This window comes from Aulostomus chinensis, chromosome 4 (genome assembly GCF_037954235.1).
Source record: "Aulostomus chinensis isolate RoL2024-O1b breed Wild chromosome 4, RoL_Achi_v1.0, whole genome shotgun sequence".
NCBI lineage: Eukaryota > Metazoa > Chordata > Actinopteri > Syngnathiformes > Aulostomidae > Aulostomus > Aulostomus chinensis.
Window position 1 is genome coordinate 6,525,001 of NC_141323.1, and position 18,260 is coordinate 6,543,260.

Sequence of the window (18,260 nt, forward strand, 5' to 3'; positions counted from 1 at the left end):
TTTAAGAAACCTCTTACAGCGGACAGACAGCAGCCCCAGCAACAAGTTGGTAAAAATCCGGACCTCTGAAGCAGAACCAATGATTTGAAGTCAAACAGAAATTATGGGCAATGGAAAGATTGACTTACGCGTTTGGTTTGAGGGAAGATTTGTTTGCAAATGGCAGAAGTGGACAGAAAATGAAAAGGCAGCGGGAGACATTTTGTGTCTGTAGTGTGAGACGACTCCCGACTGGAAATGTGCTTCTATGAATCAACATCAATGTCTCAACGTTCTGTTCCGTTTTTTCTTTTACTTTTCTTTATTAAACGTGTTAACAATCCAGTCAACGTTTGTTTGCTGATACGCTACTGCTTACATTCGTCATACAATAAAAAACCCACACACATTCAGCACAATAAAAAAACTGAACGGAAACTGACTGAACTGACAGAATGCAGGGGCGCAGTGCGGACAGATGTCTTCAGTTTTTGGTCCGAATTCAATTTGTGCATCACGTAAACAGGAACGTGAATGGAAATATTCTGTAATAAACTCACACCTGTACTCACAGAAGAGCTGCAAAGGCAAAGCATCAGATATTAGCTGGACATGAGACATGACCCGAGCGGTCCAGGGGAGGCAGCAGGTCCCTGAGTGTGGAGGCTTGGCAGAAGTGAAAACACGGCCCAGGGTGTCGCGTCCCTGAGCAGCGATCCCCCAACAACTGCTCTCGCCTCCATGAGCTTGGATGCGGTGATCAGAGGTACAGAACTTCTGTTTCCAGTGTGCGCCTGCACTTCAGTAGCCACCGCAGAGCCTCGCAGAATGATGTCACGTTGCTTTGCAGCAAAAGTTGAGGCTGGTTCAACTTTTTTTTCTAGATGACTCTGCGTTCCCCTCTCACAGACACACTGCACCTCCTCTCTGTTCTCCCTGCACTGATCTCATCCGGCCGAGTGTTCGCTGGTGATATCTTCTGTTGGTGTAACGTGTTAAATATGCATAGAGGTAACAAGGTGTTCTTTTGACATCCTGCTCATGTTTTAGTGTTGCATTTGAGCAGAAAACACCTCCACATCTCCAGGAACCTTCTGCCCCTGCACCGTCACCTGGACAGCCTCTGCTCTGGCCACCTGATGCTCTCTCTCGTTTTAAAGCGAGCAGAAACCAAACACACACGATCACAACAGCGTGGGAGCAGAGGTTCGCCCTTTTAAAATCCCACCAGACACATTTACCACCTCGGGTGTGAACAGCGCTGAAACCTGGAATATAAATCTGGTCTGATACTCACTGACTGCGTCCACCTCCGAGGACCCGGAGCCCCTCATCCTCAGGTACATGAGGCCCAGTAGCAGGAAGAAGAGGCAGGCCGCCGTGAGCAGGAACATGGACAGGTAGTGAGCGCTGAAGCTGCCCGAAGAAGCCACCTCGTCCCTCTTGAACTGCTGGAGCAGCTCGTCCTCCGGGGCCGACAGCTTCTGCTTCAGCAGCGCCTGGCTGTAGGAGTGGTTGGGGCTGGTGTGGTTGGAGTGGTTGCCCCTGTAGCTCTGGGACAGGCTGCTGTAGCTGGAGAACCGCGGTCTCAGCCCGATGCTGAACCTGCTGGTGCTGCCGCCGCGGGGTGTTACGTCCTCGCCGTCGACATGGTTGTTTCTGTCTCCGTGGTTCTCGGCGAGGGACACGTAGATCGACTTTCTCGGAAAGTTGTAGCTAAGCGAACCTCCCGGCAGGCCCGAGTCTCTCCTCCTGAGCTCTCCCTCCTCGTCCTCCTCCCTCCGGGTACCCACCATGTTCAGACCCCCGGGTGGGTCAGCCACTCCGGCTGCCCCTCCCGTCTGAGACCCTCGGGCGACTCCGTGGGGGGAGAACACCGCTTTCGGGAGGCTCCGCCTGGGCTCCAGTCTGTCCCGCGGTCGCTCTCCGGCGCCGGGGCCCCCAGCCTCCTCCTCGTCCGAGTCTGAATAGCTCCCGGCCGGCTTGCTAGTGTTCAAGTGAGCCGCCCTGCTGCCGTTTAGAGACCGCGAGGACTTCTCTCTCCCCCCCTCGTACTCGTCCTCGTCCCCCGATTCGTCATAATCCTTCCCTTCCGCCTCGAGGCTGGATCTGGCACGGAGTCGCCAGCCCAGCGAGACACGTCTGTGTCCGCCCGGACCGGGAGCGGGGCTGCTGCTATTCAGGGTGCTGCCCGCGCCATGCTGGCTGTTGACGGCCACACACGGGCTCGGGAAGGGCCTGATCTTCGGCTGGTGTTTCAGCCCTTGACTCCGGTCCGACCCGCCGCTGTGGTTCAGGCCTTTTCTTTTCTGAGGAGTTTCAGCGTCAGATTCGTCGGAGCTGAAGCCGAGGACGGAGGACTTCCGGCCCGGTCTCCTGCTAGAGCTCAGGTGCGTGACGTCATGGCTGGCTGGCCTGGATCCCGCCGTGTTGCCGCCGCTAGCGCTGCTGTGGATGGCCCCGCTGCTGCGGGTCTTTCCCGCCCGGCTGCTCCACTGCTGCTGCTCCTCGCGAAGCTTCTTCAGTTTCTTCAGGTACACCGGCCGAGTGCTCTCGGTTACGGGGCCCGGAGTGAAACCGAGTCGCTTCAGTTCGGAGAAAAGCTCCTCGTCCGTTAACTGCGTTGACGCCATCTTGGACAAAACTCTCGCAGAGGGTTATGCAGCGGAAATGACGTAGGCAGAGTGACAGGCTGTAACCAACTGGCTGGGCTGTGTGATTACCTGCCGCTCCGCCCAGCCAGCGAAGAGAAGCCGCGGACGCCGGAAGTCCCGAAGTTAAGCGTTCGAGCGTCGCAGTGGTGAATTATTTATCTGCAGCTTCCACAGCTCGTGGGTGAAGGAGTGGATTCTCTCCGTGGTGAGTAAAGACCTGTTTTCAGGAGGTCCAGGAACACGAGTCACGTGATCAGACACCAAAAACATGGAATGCAAGATTTCAGAGGCCGGGATTCAACGACTGATGGCGATTCATTGAAAACGAACTGGGCTTGTTGGAGCTGCGTATCACGTGATGACACAAACATCCAGGTTTCTTACTTTTACCTCACGCTTCGATCTCCCAGTTCTCACTTCGTCCTGGTTAATCTCTAAAACCAAGACGTCACAGGGTACGGCCTTATACAGCGGTCCTCCAGACAGAAACAAGGCCCAACCCGCAGAGAACACCTGTATCTGCTCAGGTGTTCCACCTTCATCCTGTCCACTGTTGAAGGAAACCTCTGGCACTGGAGTTGCTCTTCTACCTTGGAGGCAGAGATGTATTAACTTTATCAACCAACAAACTCTCTCATGTCAGGGGAGAGAAAAGGAATCAGTGAGGAAACTAAAACTCAGGTGCCTCCAGTTCTAGTTTCACTCACCCTGACAATGAGAGAGTGTCTTGTGTTGGAGCCGCGTTGATGCTGCGTCATGGCGGTGGAGGATTCCCGGGTGTTTCTATCCTTTTTCTTGAAACTTCTTCATACTCTTGTACTTTGTGTATTTATTGTGTGAACTGTTACAGCCTTCACAGTGAGACGCAGACACACTCATCAGTTACAAATGAACCTTTGAAGAAAGACGAGGAAGAAGTGCTTCATAGAGAAGAGGCGGTCCTGAGGTGGACTGGACCTGGCACCAGGTCGCGAAACCTGCTGAAGCCACAGGAAGTGGCCTGCGCGTGGCAAGAACCCGGTTCTAGCAAACCCACAGGTAGAGTTGAGTGACGAGGCATCGCTTCACAGTTGGAACCTCCTCCATCACCCAAACAGCTTCTCACTTACAAAACTGGACTTTATTTCCAAATGACAGCACAGTTTGAAACCCTTAATCCCACTTGAGTTAAAATAAAAATGGACGCCAAACAGGAGAGTTTGAAGCAGCAGCTTAATAAAACGTCCACACGTCTTCATAAAGATGCTTGAGTTTTATTCCCCCCAAACCGTGCAAATGACATCAACACACCAATAGTGTTCAATCACAGATGAGAAACTTGAGCATGCACCTGCACCTTAGGAACCACAAGAACCCGTAGAACATGACATATGAACTACTGATGACCAAAGGAAACGTTCCACAACAAGTATCACCGGAGAAGGAGAACCAATCAGTGGGACGACAGCCGGCCTGATGGCGAAAATACGACCAGCGCTCTCTAGATTTGCTCTGCACTCCTGCCTCATTTCACAAACCCTCATCCCAACTTCCTGTTAATGCTTCTGTGACCCCGCCCCCCCCAAGTGATTCCGTCAGAACCTTCGGATCGAGCACCATTTGGTTTGCTGATCCGCCGACACCGATCTAACACTCAAACTAATGAATCCCTAAAAAAGCCTGGATGTGATTCCTCTTTAAAGGAGATTAATGTACAAATTTGTTTGCTTTGGCAAGCAAATGAAGAAACTGCCAGGAAATTTCCAGGAAAATTTTGTTAAATTCAAAAACATTAAATACGTGATTAAAATGTCAGAAGAGTGATGTCACGTAACTTGAGGCTTCTGCATTCCGCTGAAGTAAAACGAAACTTCTGACTTTGCCGAGGATCACATTTAGTTTGAAAGTATCTGATTTTTATTTGCTCTTTTAATGAGAAGTTCGTGAGAGTCGTGGACTACGGTCTCATGATGTCAGCCGCGACCTAATTCCTCTGGCGATGACCAGGATCGTTATCAGCAGACGTGTATCAGAGCCGAGCTGCAGGGAAGCGTAGTCCTTGGAACTTCTCAAGAGCTGTTCGAGTGTGTAAACAACCTGCACCCACACAAGAACTTCCAGGTCGTTCTTCAAAGAAACAAATGAAAAACGGCTTGTGTTTATAACAAACACAAAAAATAACACAGAATCAAGCAGCTGAAAGGCAGATGTGTGTTAAAATATGTAAGCGGCAGGGTGAGGGCAGGGTGAGGGCAGGGTGAGGGCAGGGTGAGGGCAGGGTGAGGGCAGGGTGAGGGCAGGGTGAGGGCTGGGTGAGGGCAGGGTGAGGGCTGGGTGAGGGCTGGGTGAGGGCAGGGTGAGGGCTGGGTGAGGGCAGGGTGAGGGCAGGGTGAGGGCTGGGTGAGGGCTGGGTGAGGGCAGGGTGAGGGCTGGGTGAGGGCTGGGTGAGGGCAGGGTGAGGGCTGGGTGAGGGCTGGGTGAGGGCAGGGTGAGGGCTGGGTGAGGTCAGGTGGGGTGCAACCAGGACGTGGACCTGTCAGGTTCTGAGTTGGTCCCTAAATCCTCACTGATGGGAATCAAATGAATACCAAAGTCACGATCCACTAGGAAGCTACGTGGGACGAGCAGAAGCCAACAGGGCAGCTGCCCGTAACAGAGATCTGCATCTCCTTCTGATCCACTCACACCACCACAAGGAGCACAACACGTCGTGATGACCGTCTGACAGCAGGTGGCGCTGCAGCTCTCAGTGCTTCTTCATGGAGTCCAGGACGCGCAGGATGTGAAGGAAGAGGTTGACGATGTCCAGGTAGAGGTTGATGGAGGCCAGGATGTGCTCCTCGGGGGAGAGCTGCTTCATCAGCAGGTGGGTGTCATAGATGATGAAGCCACAGAAGACCAGAGCCCCGAACCCAGACAGGACCAGCTCTGTGCTGTCACTGTTGAAGAAGAACTGCAAAGAGAACCGGGTCAGAGGGAGTGGGCTGAGGGAAAGTCCCCTACAAACAAGGACATGCTGGACAGACGCAAGTGTCCTTCAGTGAGGCGGCGCCCTCACAGACACGTTCCCTTCTGTCGGTGCGGAAGAACTTGACTGGCCTGGTCTGGCCTGGTCCACCCTGGCCTGGTCCATTCCACGTCATGTGGAGCCTCGCTGCTGCTGCGTGGGAGTAACGGTCTGCACGTTTATTCTGGTTCATCGCTAAACAGCAGAACCATGGAGGAGACCTTCAACTCACTAGTTGCTCTTAGAATGATTTGATCTTTCCTTGCTGACCATTTCAACAACTTCCATCACAAATAACAGGCTCGCGTGTGTGTGTGTGTGTGTGTGTGTGTGTGTGTGTGTGTGTGTGTGTGTGTGTGTGTGAAACATGTTCCAACTTGAGCAGATGTTGTTGACTGTTGTTGACTTCAGGTTCCCCTGCTCACTCCCTCACTCTGCCTTTGACTCTGCTGGTGTGCGGTTGTGGTTTTCTCGTGTTGGTGGAGCTGCTGCACCTGCCCGCTCCATCTGTTGATCTTAAAGTGAACCCTGGCCTTTTCTTAATTGAACTAAACAAACTTTCACTCAAACTGATCTGCATTAAAAATAAACTCACAAATTTGTCTTTATAAATACTGTCTGAATCCTGACGTTCACCTGCCGTTTACCTGGTCTGTGGGCGGGGCTTGAACTGAAAGAAGACGTCTCCGTTGGCTTGAAATTGGCCGGTAGATGCACGTCTCATCTATTTTAATGTAAAGCCAGAAATACTCTGAGTTTGGCCAACAGGCCATTGGAGCAGCTACGCCGGCCACACCGCCGTTACAGGGCGGGTATTTAAGATGAGAGAATATCCTCAGAACCCTTTGTACTGTGGGGCGGCAGAACTAACACCAGCACCGCCCTGCTGATAGGTGATGGTGACTCAGGTCTGTTTCAGACAGAAGGTGACACACGCTGTCCATCAGAGCGGCCGTGGCCCTCGGCTGAGTCCCGAGAGGAGAGACTGATCACCAGCGACTGGTGCCATCTGTTTTGCCTTCAAATCAACTTCTTGACTGCAAACATTTAGTTTGACTGAACAGAAACTCGACAGGTTGGTGGAGGTGAAGAAGACAGCGGAGCGGTCGTTGTAGTCCGTCCTGCTCTTCACCAGCTGGGTCTGACAGCGGCAGGATCATCCACACGACACACAAACACACTCAGAATCCCGAAAGACACAAACACTCCAGTCCAACCGCCGAAAGAGGAGGGACTGAGCTGCAAGGTGACTGCAGCTCTCCTCTGGCTCTGTCTGTCTGCTTCTCTCTCTCTCTTGATCATACGCTCCATTGGCGACTTTGCTTACTTCTTCACCTCTGTGCTCTCCCTCTCCAACCCTTTCCTTAGTGTTCATTTGTTAGTTTCACTTCTTCTAGCTGGAGTTACTCTGGTGAATTAAAGTAAACTAACACAGACTCTTCAAATCAGTTCAAGAGAAAATTCCTGCTAGATTACAGGGGAGTTCTACCAGTTAACGTCTTCAAGCCCTGAGGGGTTCTGGAGGTCAGGTTCAAACCAGAACAAATCCAGACCAGCTCGGCAACGACCAGGTGAGGTCAGGTACATGGTCCGGGACTCTCCGGAGCAGCGAGAGCCCAGAGAACATTCTCCCAGTGACTGATACTGGTACCATGTCTGAATCTGTGGTGATCCCTGTCTCATGAACACACATCAGGCACTTCAACTCACCCTCATGAAGCTCGCTATCAGGAGGATCCACAGGCAGGCGAAGAGGCTGGAGGGACAGAACGGGTCAGATCAGGTCTGTGGCTCCCCCTAGTGGATACACGCAATAGCACGATGCACTCACCCAGCTCCCAGTTTGCTGAAGTCTCTCTTGGACTGGAATGTGTAGACGGTCAGGCCAGCAAAGACGGCGCAGGTCAGGATCAGGGCTTGCAGCACGGTGGAGTATTCATAGAAGGTCACTGGAGGGGGAACAAGTCCGTCAGCCCGTAGCCTCAGAGACCAGAACCTGGCCCATTCTGTCAAAGCATCACTTACCAGCCGTGGCCACAGAGACGGCCTCCAGGAGGGTCTGCAAACACAACACAGCTGTCAGCACACTACCCAGCAAGCACCTCAGCTGGCACTCGGGTCAGGCACCAGGACTCTGTCCTGTGACGTCATACATCAGCCGCCGTAGCGGCGCCTTTGGTTTCAAATGCATCGGCCTCTGTTGCCTCAAAGACTTTGCAGGACCCAGAATCAAATAGTTTCCTGGCAAACTTTGTGGTATCAGGCAACAAGGTCCTGTTTAGTGTGACGTACCAGGAGGACAGTGGCGATGGACACAGCTGGTTCTGAAGGAAGCACCCACAGAGCCTCACTGGCACCACATTCACACTGACCCAGTTTCCCTTTTCTCTACTCCCATCTGTTTGTGATGAGACGATTTACCAAGTTTACCAGAGTACATTTACAGAAAATAAATGGAAATTTGATTCAATACAAATGAGGAGTATCTTAACTGAACCATGCAGACTCAAACTTACATGGATTTTCTGGCTTTATTTATTTTTCCCCCCAAAAAATTTCAAGGCTGGCAAACCACAGTCAGACCCCCCCGTGACACGACGTGAGGACGATGATGGGAGATGTGTTGTGGTGTCACACCTGAACACTGGTTTAAAAAGCTGTGTCTGAGGAGCCCGGCGGCTCCAACAGAGGACCAGACAACAATTTTAAAAAGCTTACAAATACGAGCAGCAGGTAGAGGTTGACGGGGTGCTGGTGTCTGTACACGGCCAGGGCCAGCAGCAGGACCAGGGAGCCCAGAGCTGAGACCAGAACCACAGCAGGACTGAGGAGGAAACCAGATTGACACCATCAGCATCAGCCTCCTGGAGAGGGGAGCTCCTCACAACCAGGAGGAGGCGTGTTTTCATTGCTCAGTCTGGTGTTACCTGTCATGGACGAACTCCTTGATGGTTTGGGAGAACATGAAGAGGGCGGACGTGGCTGTGGTCAGGATGATCTGCAGGCTCAGGAGGGAGTAGACTTTCCGCAGGAAGTCTGGGGACCAGGAGACACAGCGGCTGTTACAGCGGCGGACCGTGTTCCCGGACCCGGGCCGGCCAGCCGGGACACGGCGGCTGAGCCTGGTTGTGTTTGTGCTAGCTAGTCAACGCAGTTACGTGACACAGCGACGTGTCACATGACAACATCACCACGGAGGCGTTTGTGGAAACCCTTGTAGTAAATGTCTGTTGGTGTTTAGCAGCGATAACAACGGTAGATGAATGACTATCGTTTCCGTTCCTACGGGAATTATTACATTTCAAGCTAACAGTCTCCGTGCTAGGGGCGGGCGCCGCCGCCGCTGCTGACTCACCCATCCGAATCTGGACGCTGGCCGTGGCGACATTGGTGCCGTAGTTGAAGTCGTCCTCCACGGAGGACCTGGGGTAGCCGTCGCTGCTCATCCTGCTGCTCTGTCGTTCTGTGAGCGAACTGCTCTTGCTGCCTCACACCCGGGAGAACACGGAAGAGAAGCTCGAGCAAGCGCTGCGTGCTGCTGCGTCATGACGTAGCGAGCCAAACTGTTTCTTTTTTCCTTTCAAGCTTTATTGATTCTTCTGATGAACAACGGACAAAACGACGTAAACAACCAAGTTGTTATCATTGCTGTCACAGCCTTCAAATGTATGGAATTGAAAACTAAATGTTGTTGTTGAGTGACATGAATGAAACTTGCGACCAGGCTGCACGGACAGGTACTAAGAAGGCTGTGTCTCTGTGACGTCATTGCCGAGGTATTTGTCTTGAAGTGACCACATCTCTGTCATGTGACCGTCTTCTGAAACAGGGATTCGTTTCCTGTAAACAACAAGCGGCTCATTTACCTGTAGTATGGAATGAAACCGGTTTGACCGGCGCCAGACCTGTGACTCTGCTGAAGCTGCTCGGTCATTACGTCACATGCTACATTCAAAACCGGTGGATAGTTTAGTCAGTTTTGTTTAGGTTAGTTTTGTTTTTAAATCCAGGCCAGGTTCCAGAGATCACCCTGAGGTCTGTTGAGGCTCTTTCCCTCATTTCACCCCTGTTCACCTGTATTCACCTGAAACCATCTGTAATCACCCGTATTCACCCGTAATCCACCTGTATTCGCCTGTAATCCACTTTATTCACCTGTTATCACCCATATTCACCCGTAATCACTCGTATTCACCCGTAATCCATCGATTTCACCTGCAATCACCCGTATTCACCTGCAATCACCCTTAATCACCTGTATTCACCTGTAATCACCCTTAATCACCCGTATTCACCTGTAATCACCCTTAATCACCCGTATTCACCTGTAATCACTCCGATTCACCCGTAATAACCCGTATTCACCTGTAATCACCTGTAATCAACCGTATTCACCCGTATTCACCTGTAATCCACTTTATTCACCTGTAATCCACCTGCATTGACCTGTATTTACCCGTAATCCACCTGTATTCGCCTGTAATCCACTTTATTAACCTGTTATCACCCATATTCACCTGTAATCACCCGTAATCACTGGTATTCACCTGTAATCACCCGTATTCACCCGTAATCCATTGATTTCACCTGCAATCACCCGTAATCACCCGTAATCACCCGTATTCACCTGCAATCACCCGTCATCACCCGTATTCACCTGTAAACACCCGTATTCACCTGTAATCAACCGTATTCACCCGTATTCACCTGTAAACACCCGTATTCACCTGTAATCAACCGTATTCACCCGTATTCACCTGTAATCAACCGTATTCACCCGTATTCATCTGTAATCACGTGTATTCACCCGTAATAACCCGTATTCACCTGTAATCCACCTGTATTCACCTGAAATCCACCTGTGTTCACCTTTATTCACCTGTAATCCACCTGCATTAATCTTTAATCCACTTTATTCACCTGTAAATTCACCTTTATTCACCTGTAATCCACCTGTATTCACCTTTAATCCACTTTATTCACCTGTATTCACCTGTAATCCACTTTATTCACCTGAAATCCACCTGTTTTCACCTTTATTCACATGTAAACCACCTGTATTCACCTTTAATCCACTTTATTCACCTGTATTCACCTTTAATCCACTTTATTCACCTGAAATCCACCTGTGTTCACCTTTATTCACCTGTAATCCACCTGCATTCATCTTTAATCCACTTTATTCACCTGTAATCCACCTGTATTCACCTGTAATCCACCTGTATTCACCTTTAATCCACTTTATTCACCTGTATTCACCTTTAATCCACTTTATTCACCTGAAATCCACCTGTGTTCACCTTTATTCACCTGTAATCCACCTGCATTAATCTTTAATCCACTTTATTCACCTGTAATCCACCTTTATTCACCTGTAATCCACCTGTATTCACCTTTAATCCACTTTATTCACCTGTATTCACCTTTAATCCACTTTATTCACCTGAAATCCACCTGTGTTCACCTTTATTCACCTGTAATCCACCTGCATTCATCTTTAATCCACTTTATTCACCTGTAATCCACCTTTATTCACCTGTAATCCACCTGTATTCACCTTTAATCCACTTTATTCACCTGTATTCACCTTTAATCCACTTTATTCACCTGTAATCCACCTGTATTCACCTTTAATCCACTTTATTCACCTGTATTCACCTGTAATCCACTTTATTCACCTGTAATCCACTTTATTCACCTGTAATCCACCTGTATTCACCTGTAATCCACTTTATTCACCTGTATTCAACTGTAATCCACTTTATTCACCTGTATTCACCTGTAATCCACCTGCATTCACCTGTATCACCTGTAATCCACCCGTATTCACCTGTAATCCCCTTTATTCACCTGTATTCACCTGTAAACCACCTGTATTCACCTTTAATCCACTTTATTCACCTGAAATCACCCGTATTCACCCTTAATAACCCGTATTCACCTGTAATCCACCCGTATTCACCTGTAATCCACCTGTATTCACCTGTAATCCACTTTATTCACCTGTAATCCACTTTATTCACCTGTAATCCACTTTATTCACCTGTATTCACCCGTATTCACCCATAATCCACTTTATTCACCTGTAATTCACCTTTATTCACCTGTAATCCACCCGTATTCACCTGTAATCCACCTGTATTCACCTGTAATCCACTTTATTCACCTGTAATCCACCCGTATTCACCAACTGACTGTCAGCTCATGTCCGTGTTCATCAGGTGTTTCTCTCGTGACTTCTCAGCCTTCATTAAAACCTGTGACTGAGACATCAATCGCTTCCTTCTTTATTTCAACTTCAAGTAGGGAGCAAAGAAATTGTAGTTTCTACTGCGAGTCCGAGCGGACATGAACTTCCCTCCGCTGGAGGAAGGTTCTGCCTCAGAGAGAACCTGCTTGGAAACATGTCAGAACTCAGAGGTGAGAACGTCTGTCTGGATTTAGAACGACACAGACGGGGTTTTAGTTGTCCTGGAACTTTGTTTCATTAATTAGACTTAATAAGCTGCAGACAAACACAGAGAATAGAAAGTCCTCCATGGAGCTGCTTTAATCCTCTCAGTGTAAAGATGGAATCTTTAGAACTTGGCACAATTAAAGTAAAATAACAATAAAATAAAGAATTACAAAATCAGTAAAGTTTACAAAAAGACAGACAAAGCAGTTTGATGATTGGATGAACAAAGACACACGAGACAAATAAAAATACAGCTGATATTTGTGCAACTAATGAACCAGCAGCTCCCAGTGAGCCTTCGAAGAGTGACGTGGGGGGGCATCACCATGGTAACTTCAGATACTTGTTCATCTCTGTTACACAGTTTTAGAGCTGTGGTGTAATTCTGCTGTGTGAGGCGGCCTCAGGGCGACCAGCGGGCCTGCAGCAGGAGGGCATCAGAGATCTGAAGCCCTTAACACTTCACCATGCTGCAAAGTCAAAGTACCTCAGCTCAGATTAGGGCATGACTTTGACTTGAGCAATGAACCAATATTTCTACTTCTAACTTTCTTAAACTAAACAAGTGCACGTCCTTGTTCAGGTTGAGGAGGAACACCTGAGACCAGCAGCAGAGAGCTGGGCGTCACGGACCCGAGGTGTCAGGGGTTTTCCTCAAACCACTCAGTACAGACCACACCAAACCTGTGTACTTCCACTTCACCTAGTAACAGTGGAGGGAATTAAATGATTGGCTGGAGGGGCGCAGGGGGCGGTCTGAGTAGGACGCTATTTATTACTTGGTGCTGCACTTTCGCTTCTAGACGAGAGCCGAGAGTCGCCGAGAATTGCTGAGCAGAGCACGCACTGAAGTAGAGTCGATCTGAAGAGCCTGGGGTCCAACATGAGGTCCCTGCTGAGTGTCGCAGTTCTGGCAGCTGTGTTCTTCACAGTGGAATCCAAACACAGTGAGTAGAACTCCCGATTGAACGGTGGCCATAATTCGTACTGGATTTTTTGTGTGCTTGTGATTGGCAGTAAACAAGAGAGAAGGCCGGTAATAAAGACTGTAGCAAGTTGATGTATGAAAGCATCAGGCTCAAGTGGGAAAAGTGATTTCAGAGTTAAATATTAAGTAGAGACATTATTAAGCATGAAAGTGCGTTTTTATTTCTGTGGAAATCCCCTGAAACTGTTTTAGTTTCGATTTCGTGGAAGTCTGCTGAGGGCCCTCTGCTGGCGTCTGAGTGGTACCCTCACATCTGTTCCTCCTCCAGGTCCACCCAAGGTCCAGGTGTACAGCACCCAGCGGGCCGAGTTCGGTCGGGACAACACCCTGATGTGCCTTGTCACGAACTTCCACCCCCCTGACCTAACCATCCAGCTGATGAGGAACGGGAAGCCGCTGACTGGCGCCGAGCAGAGCGACCTGTCCTTCAAAGAGGACTGGCACTTCCACCTGTCCCAGAATGTGCCCTTCGTACCTATGAAAGGTGAAGAGTACAGCTGCAGGGTCACTCACGGGGCAGACACCCGAGATTACGCCTGGGGTGAGTAAGGAGCTGTCTGTGTGTGTGTGTGTGTGTGTGTGTGTGTGGTTTTCATACCTAAGAATCAGTAAAATTGAAATCAGGTGTGACGTCTGAGAGGCTCTAAAGTTTGAACGACTGGTGGTTGTGGTTGCGTCCCTGAGCCGTCGGCGCTCTTTCATCCTCCAGTCACCTGATCAAACCTTAAAGTCCTCAAACGCTGCTCGCCTCTCAACGATGACGTTAGAACTGGATTGTGCTGCTGAGTGCTGTTCCGCAGGTTCACCACTTCATAGAACACCAAGATGGAAGAAGCCATGCGAGGGTGAACTCAGCAGCTTGTGCCAGTTGTTCATTCATGACGGAGCCTGACTTTGTGTTGTTGTTTTTTCTTACAGTGCCAAACATGTAAGCGCGGGGCTGTCCTGGTGAAGGCGTTTCATCATTTGCTCCACCCGGAGTGATGATGTCACGGGTTCTGGCCTCAGCTGCAGCGGCGCTCACATCTTCAGTCGAATCTTCCAGACTTTCTTCACATCATCTTCCACTAAACATGAATTCTCTGCTGGTTAGGAGGCGCGTGGTTGCTCAACTGGGCGCTGCAGGTGGTGGTCGTTGTCATTCGCTGTCTCTCTGTTGCGTTACGTCAATTTCACATATCGATCGTTTATGTAACTGAAGACAACTTGGTTTGTTTATTCTTGTTTGCACAAGTAAAAATTAAAAGTTTAAGTACGTCGACTTTACAGCTTGGTTTTGTGACACATGCTTGTTCTTAGATTCAAAGGAATTCTTGATGAACTCAAAATTGCTTGAGGTTCTGACACTTTTAAATAATTGTTGGTGAGCTTTTCTCATTTCCTCCTGTAATTCACGGGCAGTAGGACGAACGCCGCTCTCAGATATGACAGCGGAACACAACGCCATGTTTCTACTGACGATGCCTCAATAAAGTTTATTTAATCAACATCTTTTATTTGTTCTTTCTTTATAAGGTTAGAGATTAAGCTTCTGTAGGCTGGCCAAGGGGCCTCTACCTGAAATTTATAGAAAATAAATCTTCCATCACACCTATCCTGTTAAGGGTCAGGGGGTGGAGCCTATCCCAGCTGACATTGGTTGAGAGGCGGGGTTCACCCTGGACAGGTCACCAGTCCATCGCAGGGCCATCAGGAGCACTCGGGTTCAGTATATTCAATATCAAGGACGCAGTCACCGGTTGCTAGACGGCCTCTCTACCTCTGAGCCACCGCCCTCAATTACATGGTGAGATTGTTCGGCATGATTTAGACCCCTCCTCCAGCAGGCCTCACGTCAGGAATTTCCCCAGCAGGGTGAAGGATAAACCTCAGAAAGCCCAGAATCCTCAGCACCGCCCAATCTCTGTCCGGCGGGCCGGATTGCCGCGCAGGCCGGAGTTGGTCTGATTCAGAAGACGCTCCGGAGTTTCTGTCCAAAAGCTTTCACCAGATACTTTAAGTTGGTCCCGGATCCTCATGGGCGGAGCACCAGCTCAGGTGCTTCACCTGAAGCCAGATCACCTCAAAGGTGAAGCAGTAGCAGGATGTTTCTGTCTGTGACGTCAGTGTGACGACCACCACGACCCTGCGGAGCTTAATTAACACCTGAAACACGCACAGGTGTCGGTCAGAGACTCAGCCAGCTCTGTGGACCTGGGTCAGGTCTAGACCTGACCACCTAGTTCACGTCTCTCTTCTGGTACCCCTCCAGGTGGGTCAGTGGTGGTGTGAAGTGAACGAACCAAATCTAGCCTTTCCCTTAGCCTTCTTTCACCTTACACAGAGAATCATAGATTTTGGTAAAGAATCATACATCACGCTACCACAGTGGCTGAAGCAGCTTCGGCTTGTTTTCCAGGGTTTATGGCTGACGGAGGACTTTGGTTTTTATGAGGCCAAAGACACTTTCAGGACTTTCAACCTCTCACAGCTCCATCCATCCATCGTCGTCTTCCGCTTATCCCTTCTAGTAAGGGTCGCGGGGGGTGGAGCCTACCCCAGCACAACGGGCGGGAGGCGGGGTTCACCCTGGACGGGTCGCCAGCCTCTCACAGCTCATTTTTCTCATCTGCGTTACAGAGCGCAACTTGTGGAGCTGATATCTGCATGGCAACACGTCCTCGTCATTTTCCTATTGGTTGAAATAAAAACATCCATGGATTAATGATTAATTAGCTCACGGGACACGCCGAAACTTTTCGCTGGGCGGGAACAGCGGTCGGTCTACGGTTTGTCAGGTTCTCGTGTAACACCGCCCGGGCGGGGCGGCCCGGTGATTATGAGCCAGGCGCTCCCATTGACGCGCTGTACTTTCGATTCTCAGAGTTCCAGCTCGTTCGGACGCACCGGAGCCGCCGGAACCACGACGATGTTTGTCTGCTTCCTCCTCCTCGGACTCTTGAGTCTCACGGACTCGTCAGATGTCAGCGGATGTAAGAAGTTTGTGTTCTTGTTGTCCCGCCGCGGGACGCGAACGTTCGCTCGTGAGAACGCTAACGTTCCGTGTGTGTCGCGCGCGCGTTTCTGCTACTGGTCCCAGTTTGCTGTGGTTTTACTGGGTTTAACTGGGCGGTGTTCCTTGAGCTCTGGTTGATCAGTAAATGTTAACACGCTGAAGAACCGAGTGTGTCCGAGTAGAACTTGCGAAGCACTGACTCATACAGGTGAGGGAAGCATGACGTCACACCTCAGCTGTCCTTGTTTTTCTGTAGCTCCGCCCATGGTCCAGGTGTACAGCCGACTTCCGGGGGAGTTCGGGAAACCCAACACCCTCATCTGCCATGTGAGCGGTTTCCACCCTCCGGAGATCCGGATCCAGCTGCTGAAGGACGGGCAGGAGCTGGCGGACAGCCGCCAGACGGACCTGGCCTTCGAGGAGAACTGGCAGTACCACGTGACCAAGCACGTGGCCTTCACTCCTTGGAAAGGAGAGCACTTCTCCTGCAGGGTGACCCACATGGGGAAGCCCAGCAGCTTCTCCTGGGGTACGTGGGCCCCTCTTTCACTGCCATAGAACCAAGGACCAAACCTGGGCCTTCATGGTTCCCAGGTCCCGTCGTGCGTCGGACACCACAAAGGTTCCCACAGCACTCAGAACACGCCACCAGATGCTGGACAGAGCCGGATGATGTCACGTTGCCATTGCCACTTTGTAAACTTGCTCGGATATAATAAGAGCCGAGAAATCAAACATCGGAACGCGGGCGCCGCCATGTTTGTTGACATCCTGATGGCGGCGTGCTAGCTTTCCCTGTCCTATCTTTATTTCCTGCCCCATGAAAGAATCTGAGTGTTGATGATTATTGGTATTGTGACTCAACACTGTCCTCATGAGACGCTGAACAGATCCGGTCTCTGTTTCCCCCCACAGAACCTGACATGTGAGCCACGTCCTCCTCCCCCCTCAGCAGCCTCAGGTTGGTACCGTGGTCATGATGTCACAGTTATCAGGTGTCGTGTGCTGATGACACGCTGCTTTCATCCTCAGGTGTTCGGTGTCAAGAAGATGAAGAAGCACAAAAACTCAGCAAGAAACTGAAGGCATCGGTTTATAAACGCTGGTGACATCTAGTGGCGAGGTTGCAGATGGCACCGCCCCCTTTTCCCACCCTGTGTTGACTTCATGTTTTTTTTTTTACAGCGCCAATCATAGCGTGGGGGAACCTCGCATAGAGCTGACCTGACCCTCAGGGTGTGATCACATTTTGTTGATGGGAATCAGGGTTGTCAGGTGATCTGGCAGTTAAACCTCATATTTACAGGTTTGGGATCAATCAGTTGAGATGAATGGCACGGATCAATATCGCCATCCTGGAAGCGCTTTTGGTGAATCTGAGTGACCAGATGAGCCGTTTTTTATACTCCTATAAAATACCCTTTTATTTTCTGTGACTCACGAATGAAGATGTTCTTGTGTCAAGGGTCGATCGTGTGTATTGTGATCAATCGTGTGTATTGTGATCGATCGTGTGTATTGTGATCAATCGTGTGTATTGTGATCGATCGTGTGTATTGTGGTCGATCGTGTGTATTGTGGTCGATCGTGTGTATTGTGATCAATCGTGTGTATTGTGATCAGTCGTGTGTATTGTGATCCGACTGGCGTGTTTTGGCTGCTTCAATGTGAACGCAGGAGGAGGAACTGCAGCGGAGACCCCGTCTGCACTGGAAATCTGAATATTGAACGTTTCAATCAGGCACATCTTCTGTTTCGTGTTTCTATATTTGGAATGAACGACAAGCTAAATGTGCTCATGCTAAATGCTAATAAAATCCTACCAGAGTATTTGTGTCTTTTGTGACGGCGAGGTGTTGGAGTGGTTGGTGCGGACGTGTGTGGAGTGACGGTGGCTCCTGGTTGGTCTGGATATTTGAATGCACAGGAAAACCCTGGACTCGTTTTTATTGGTGTTACGTTGTTGTTGTGAATGCGAGCTGTGGATGTTTCCACTGGCCATCAATCATCCCCGTGACAGAAGGCCTCCTTCACTTCCTGCTGGTTGATGCGTCGCTGCAGCCAAAGGCGTTTCTTTCTGTTTTGTGTCCGGTTCTATCAGCGTCTCCGTCTCAACGTGGTTCCAGGTACTCCTGGCGGGGAGGAACTCCAGCTGCTGCGATTCGAACAGCAGCTGGAGTTCTGACACGCTGAGGAAAGGA

At 50.0% G+C, this 18,260-nt stretch overlaps 4 protein-coding genes across 4 annotated transcripts in view; 2 read left to right on the forward strand and 2 right to left on the reverse strand.

Moving 5' to 3' along the window:
* Positions 1-2,747, reverse strand: part of lemd3 (LEM domain containing 3) — a 19,966-nt gene extending 17,219 nt beyond the window's left edge. Inside the window, exon 1 of the mRNA XM_086201287.1 lies at positions 1,277-2,747. Coding sequence (XP_086057413.1) covers positions 1,277-2,612 — 1,336 coding nt within the window. The 5' untranslated portion in view covers positions 2,613-2,747. The remainder of the gene's footprint in view (positions 1-1,276) is intronic.
* A 1,081-nt stretch (positions 2,748-3,828) lies between these two features.
* tmbim4 (transmembrane BAX inhibitor motif containing 4) lies at positions 3,829-9,215 on the reverse strand. Its single transcript, XM_086201288.1, has 7 exons — positions 8,975-9,215; positions 8,547-8,655; positions 8,338-8,443; positions 7,645-7,678; positions 7,451-7,568; positions 7,330-7,375; positions 3,829-5,565 (listed from the first exon to the last, which is right to left on the reverse strand). Exons 1-7 carry the CDS (start codon positions 9,063-9,065, stop codon positions 5,359-5,361), a joined length of 711 nt encoding a protein of 236 aa, XP_086057414.1. The 5' UTR covers positions 9,066-9,215; the 3' UTR covers positions 3,829-5,358.
* Positions 9,216-12,860: 3,645 nt separating this feature from the next.
* On the forward strand, positions 12,861-14,551 carry LOC147262443 (beta-2-microglobulin-like). The gene is made up of 3 exons (XM_086201291.1): positions 12,861-13,023; positions 13,333-13,605; positions 13,983-14,551. The coding sequence occupies exons 1-3, from the start codon at positions 12,960-12,962 to the stop codon at positions 13,994-13,996; spliced, it is 351 nt and encodes a 116-aa protein (XP_086057417.1). The 5' UTR covers positions 12,861-12,959; the 3' UTR covers positions 13,997-14,551.
* Positions 14,552-15,879: 1,328 nt separating this feature from the next.
* Positions 15,880-17,889, forward strand: LOC147262444 (beta-2-microglobulin-like). Its single transcript, XM_086201289.1, has 4 exons — positions 15,880-16,036; positions 16,316-16,588; positions 16,975-17,020; positions 17,092-17,889. Exons 1-3 carry the CDS (start codon positions 15,883-15,885, stop codon positions 16,986-16,988), a joined length of 441 nt encoding a protein of 146 aa, XP_086057415.1. The 5' UTR covers positions 15,880-15,882; the 3' UTR covers positions 16,989-17,020; positions 17,092-17,889.
* Positions 17,890-18,260: the final 371 nt, after the last annotated feature.

Coding starts and splice junctions, on each gene's coding strand:
- tmbim4 (XM_086201288.1), bottom strand. CDS start 9,065: ATGAGCAGCGACGGCTACCCCAGGTCCTCCGTGGAGGACGACTTCAAC. Junction 7,679..8,337: donor TCTACCTGCTGCTCGTATTT/GTAAGCTTTTTA, acceptor TTGTGTTTGCAG/ACCCTCCTGGAGGCCGTCTC. Junction 7,569..7,644: donor CGTCTCTGTGGCCACGGCTG/GTAAGTGATGCT, acceptor TTCCCCCTCCAG/TGACCTTCTATGAATACTCC.
- LOC147262443 (XM_086201291.1), top strand. CDS start 12,960: ATGAGGTCCCTGCTGAGTGTCGCAGTTCTGGCAGCTGTGTTCTTCACA. Junction 13,024..13,332: donor CACAGTGGAATCCAAACACA/GTGAGTAGAACT, acceptor TTCCTCCTCCAG/GTCCACCCAAGGTCCAGGTG.
- LOC147262444 (XM_086201289.1), top strand. CDS start 15,883: ATGAGCCAGGCGCTCCCATTGACGCGCTGTACTTTCGATTCTCAGAGT. Junction 16,037..16,315: donor CTCGTCAGATGTCAGCGGAT/GTAAGAAGTTTG, acceptor GTTTTTCTGTAG/CTCCGCCCATGGTCCAGGTG.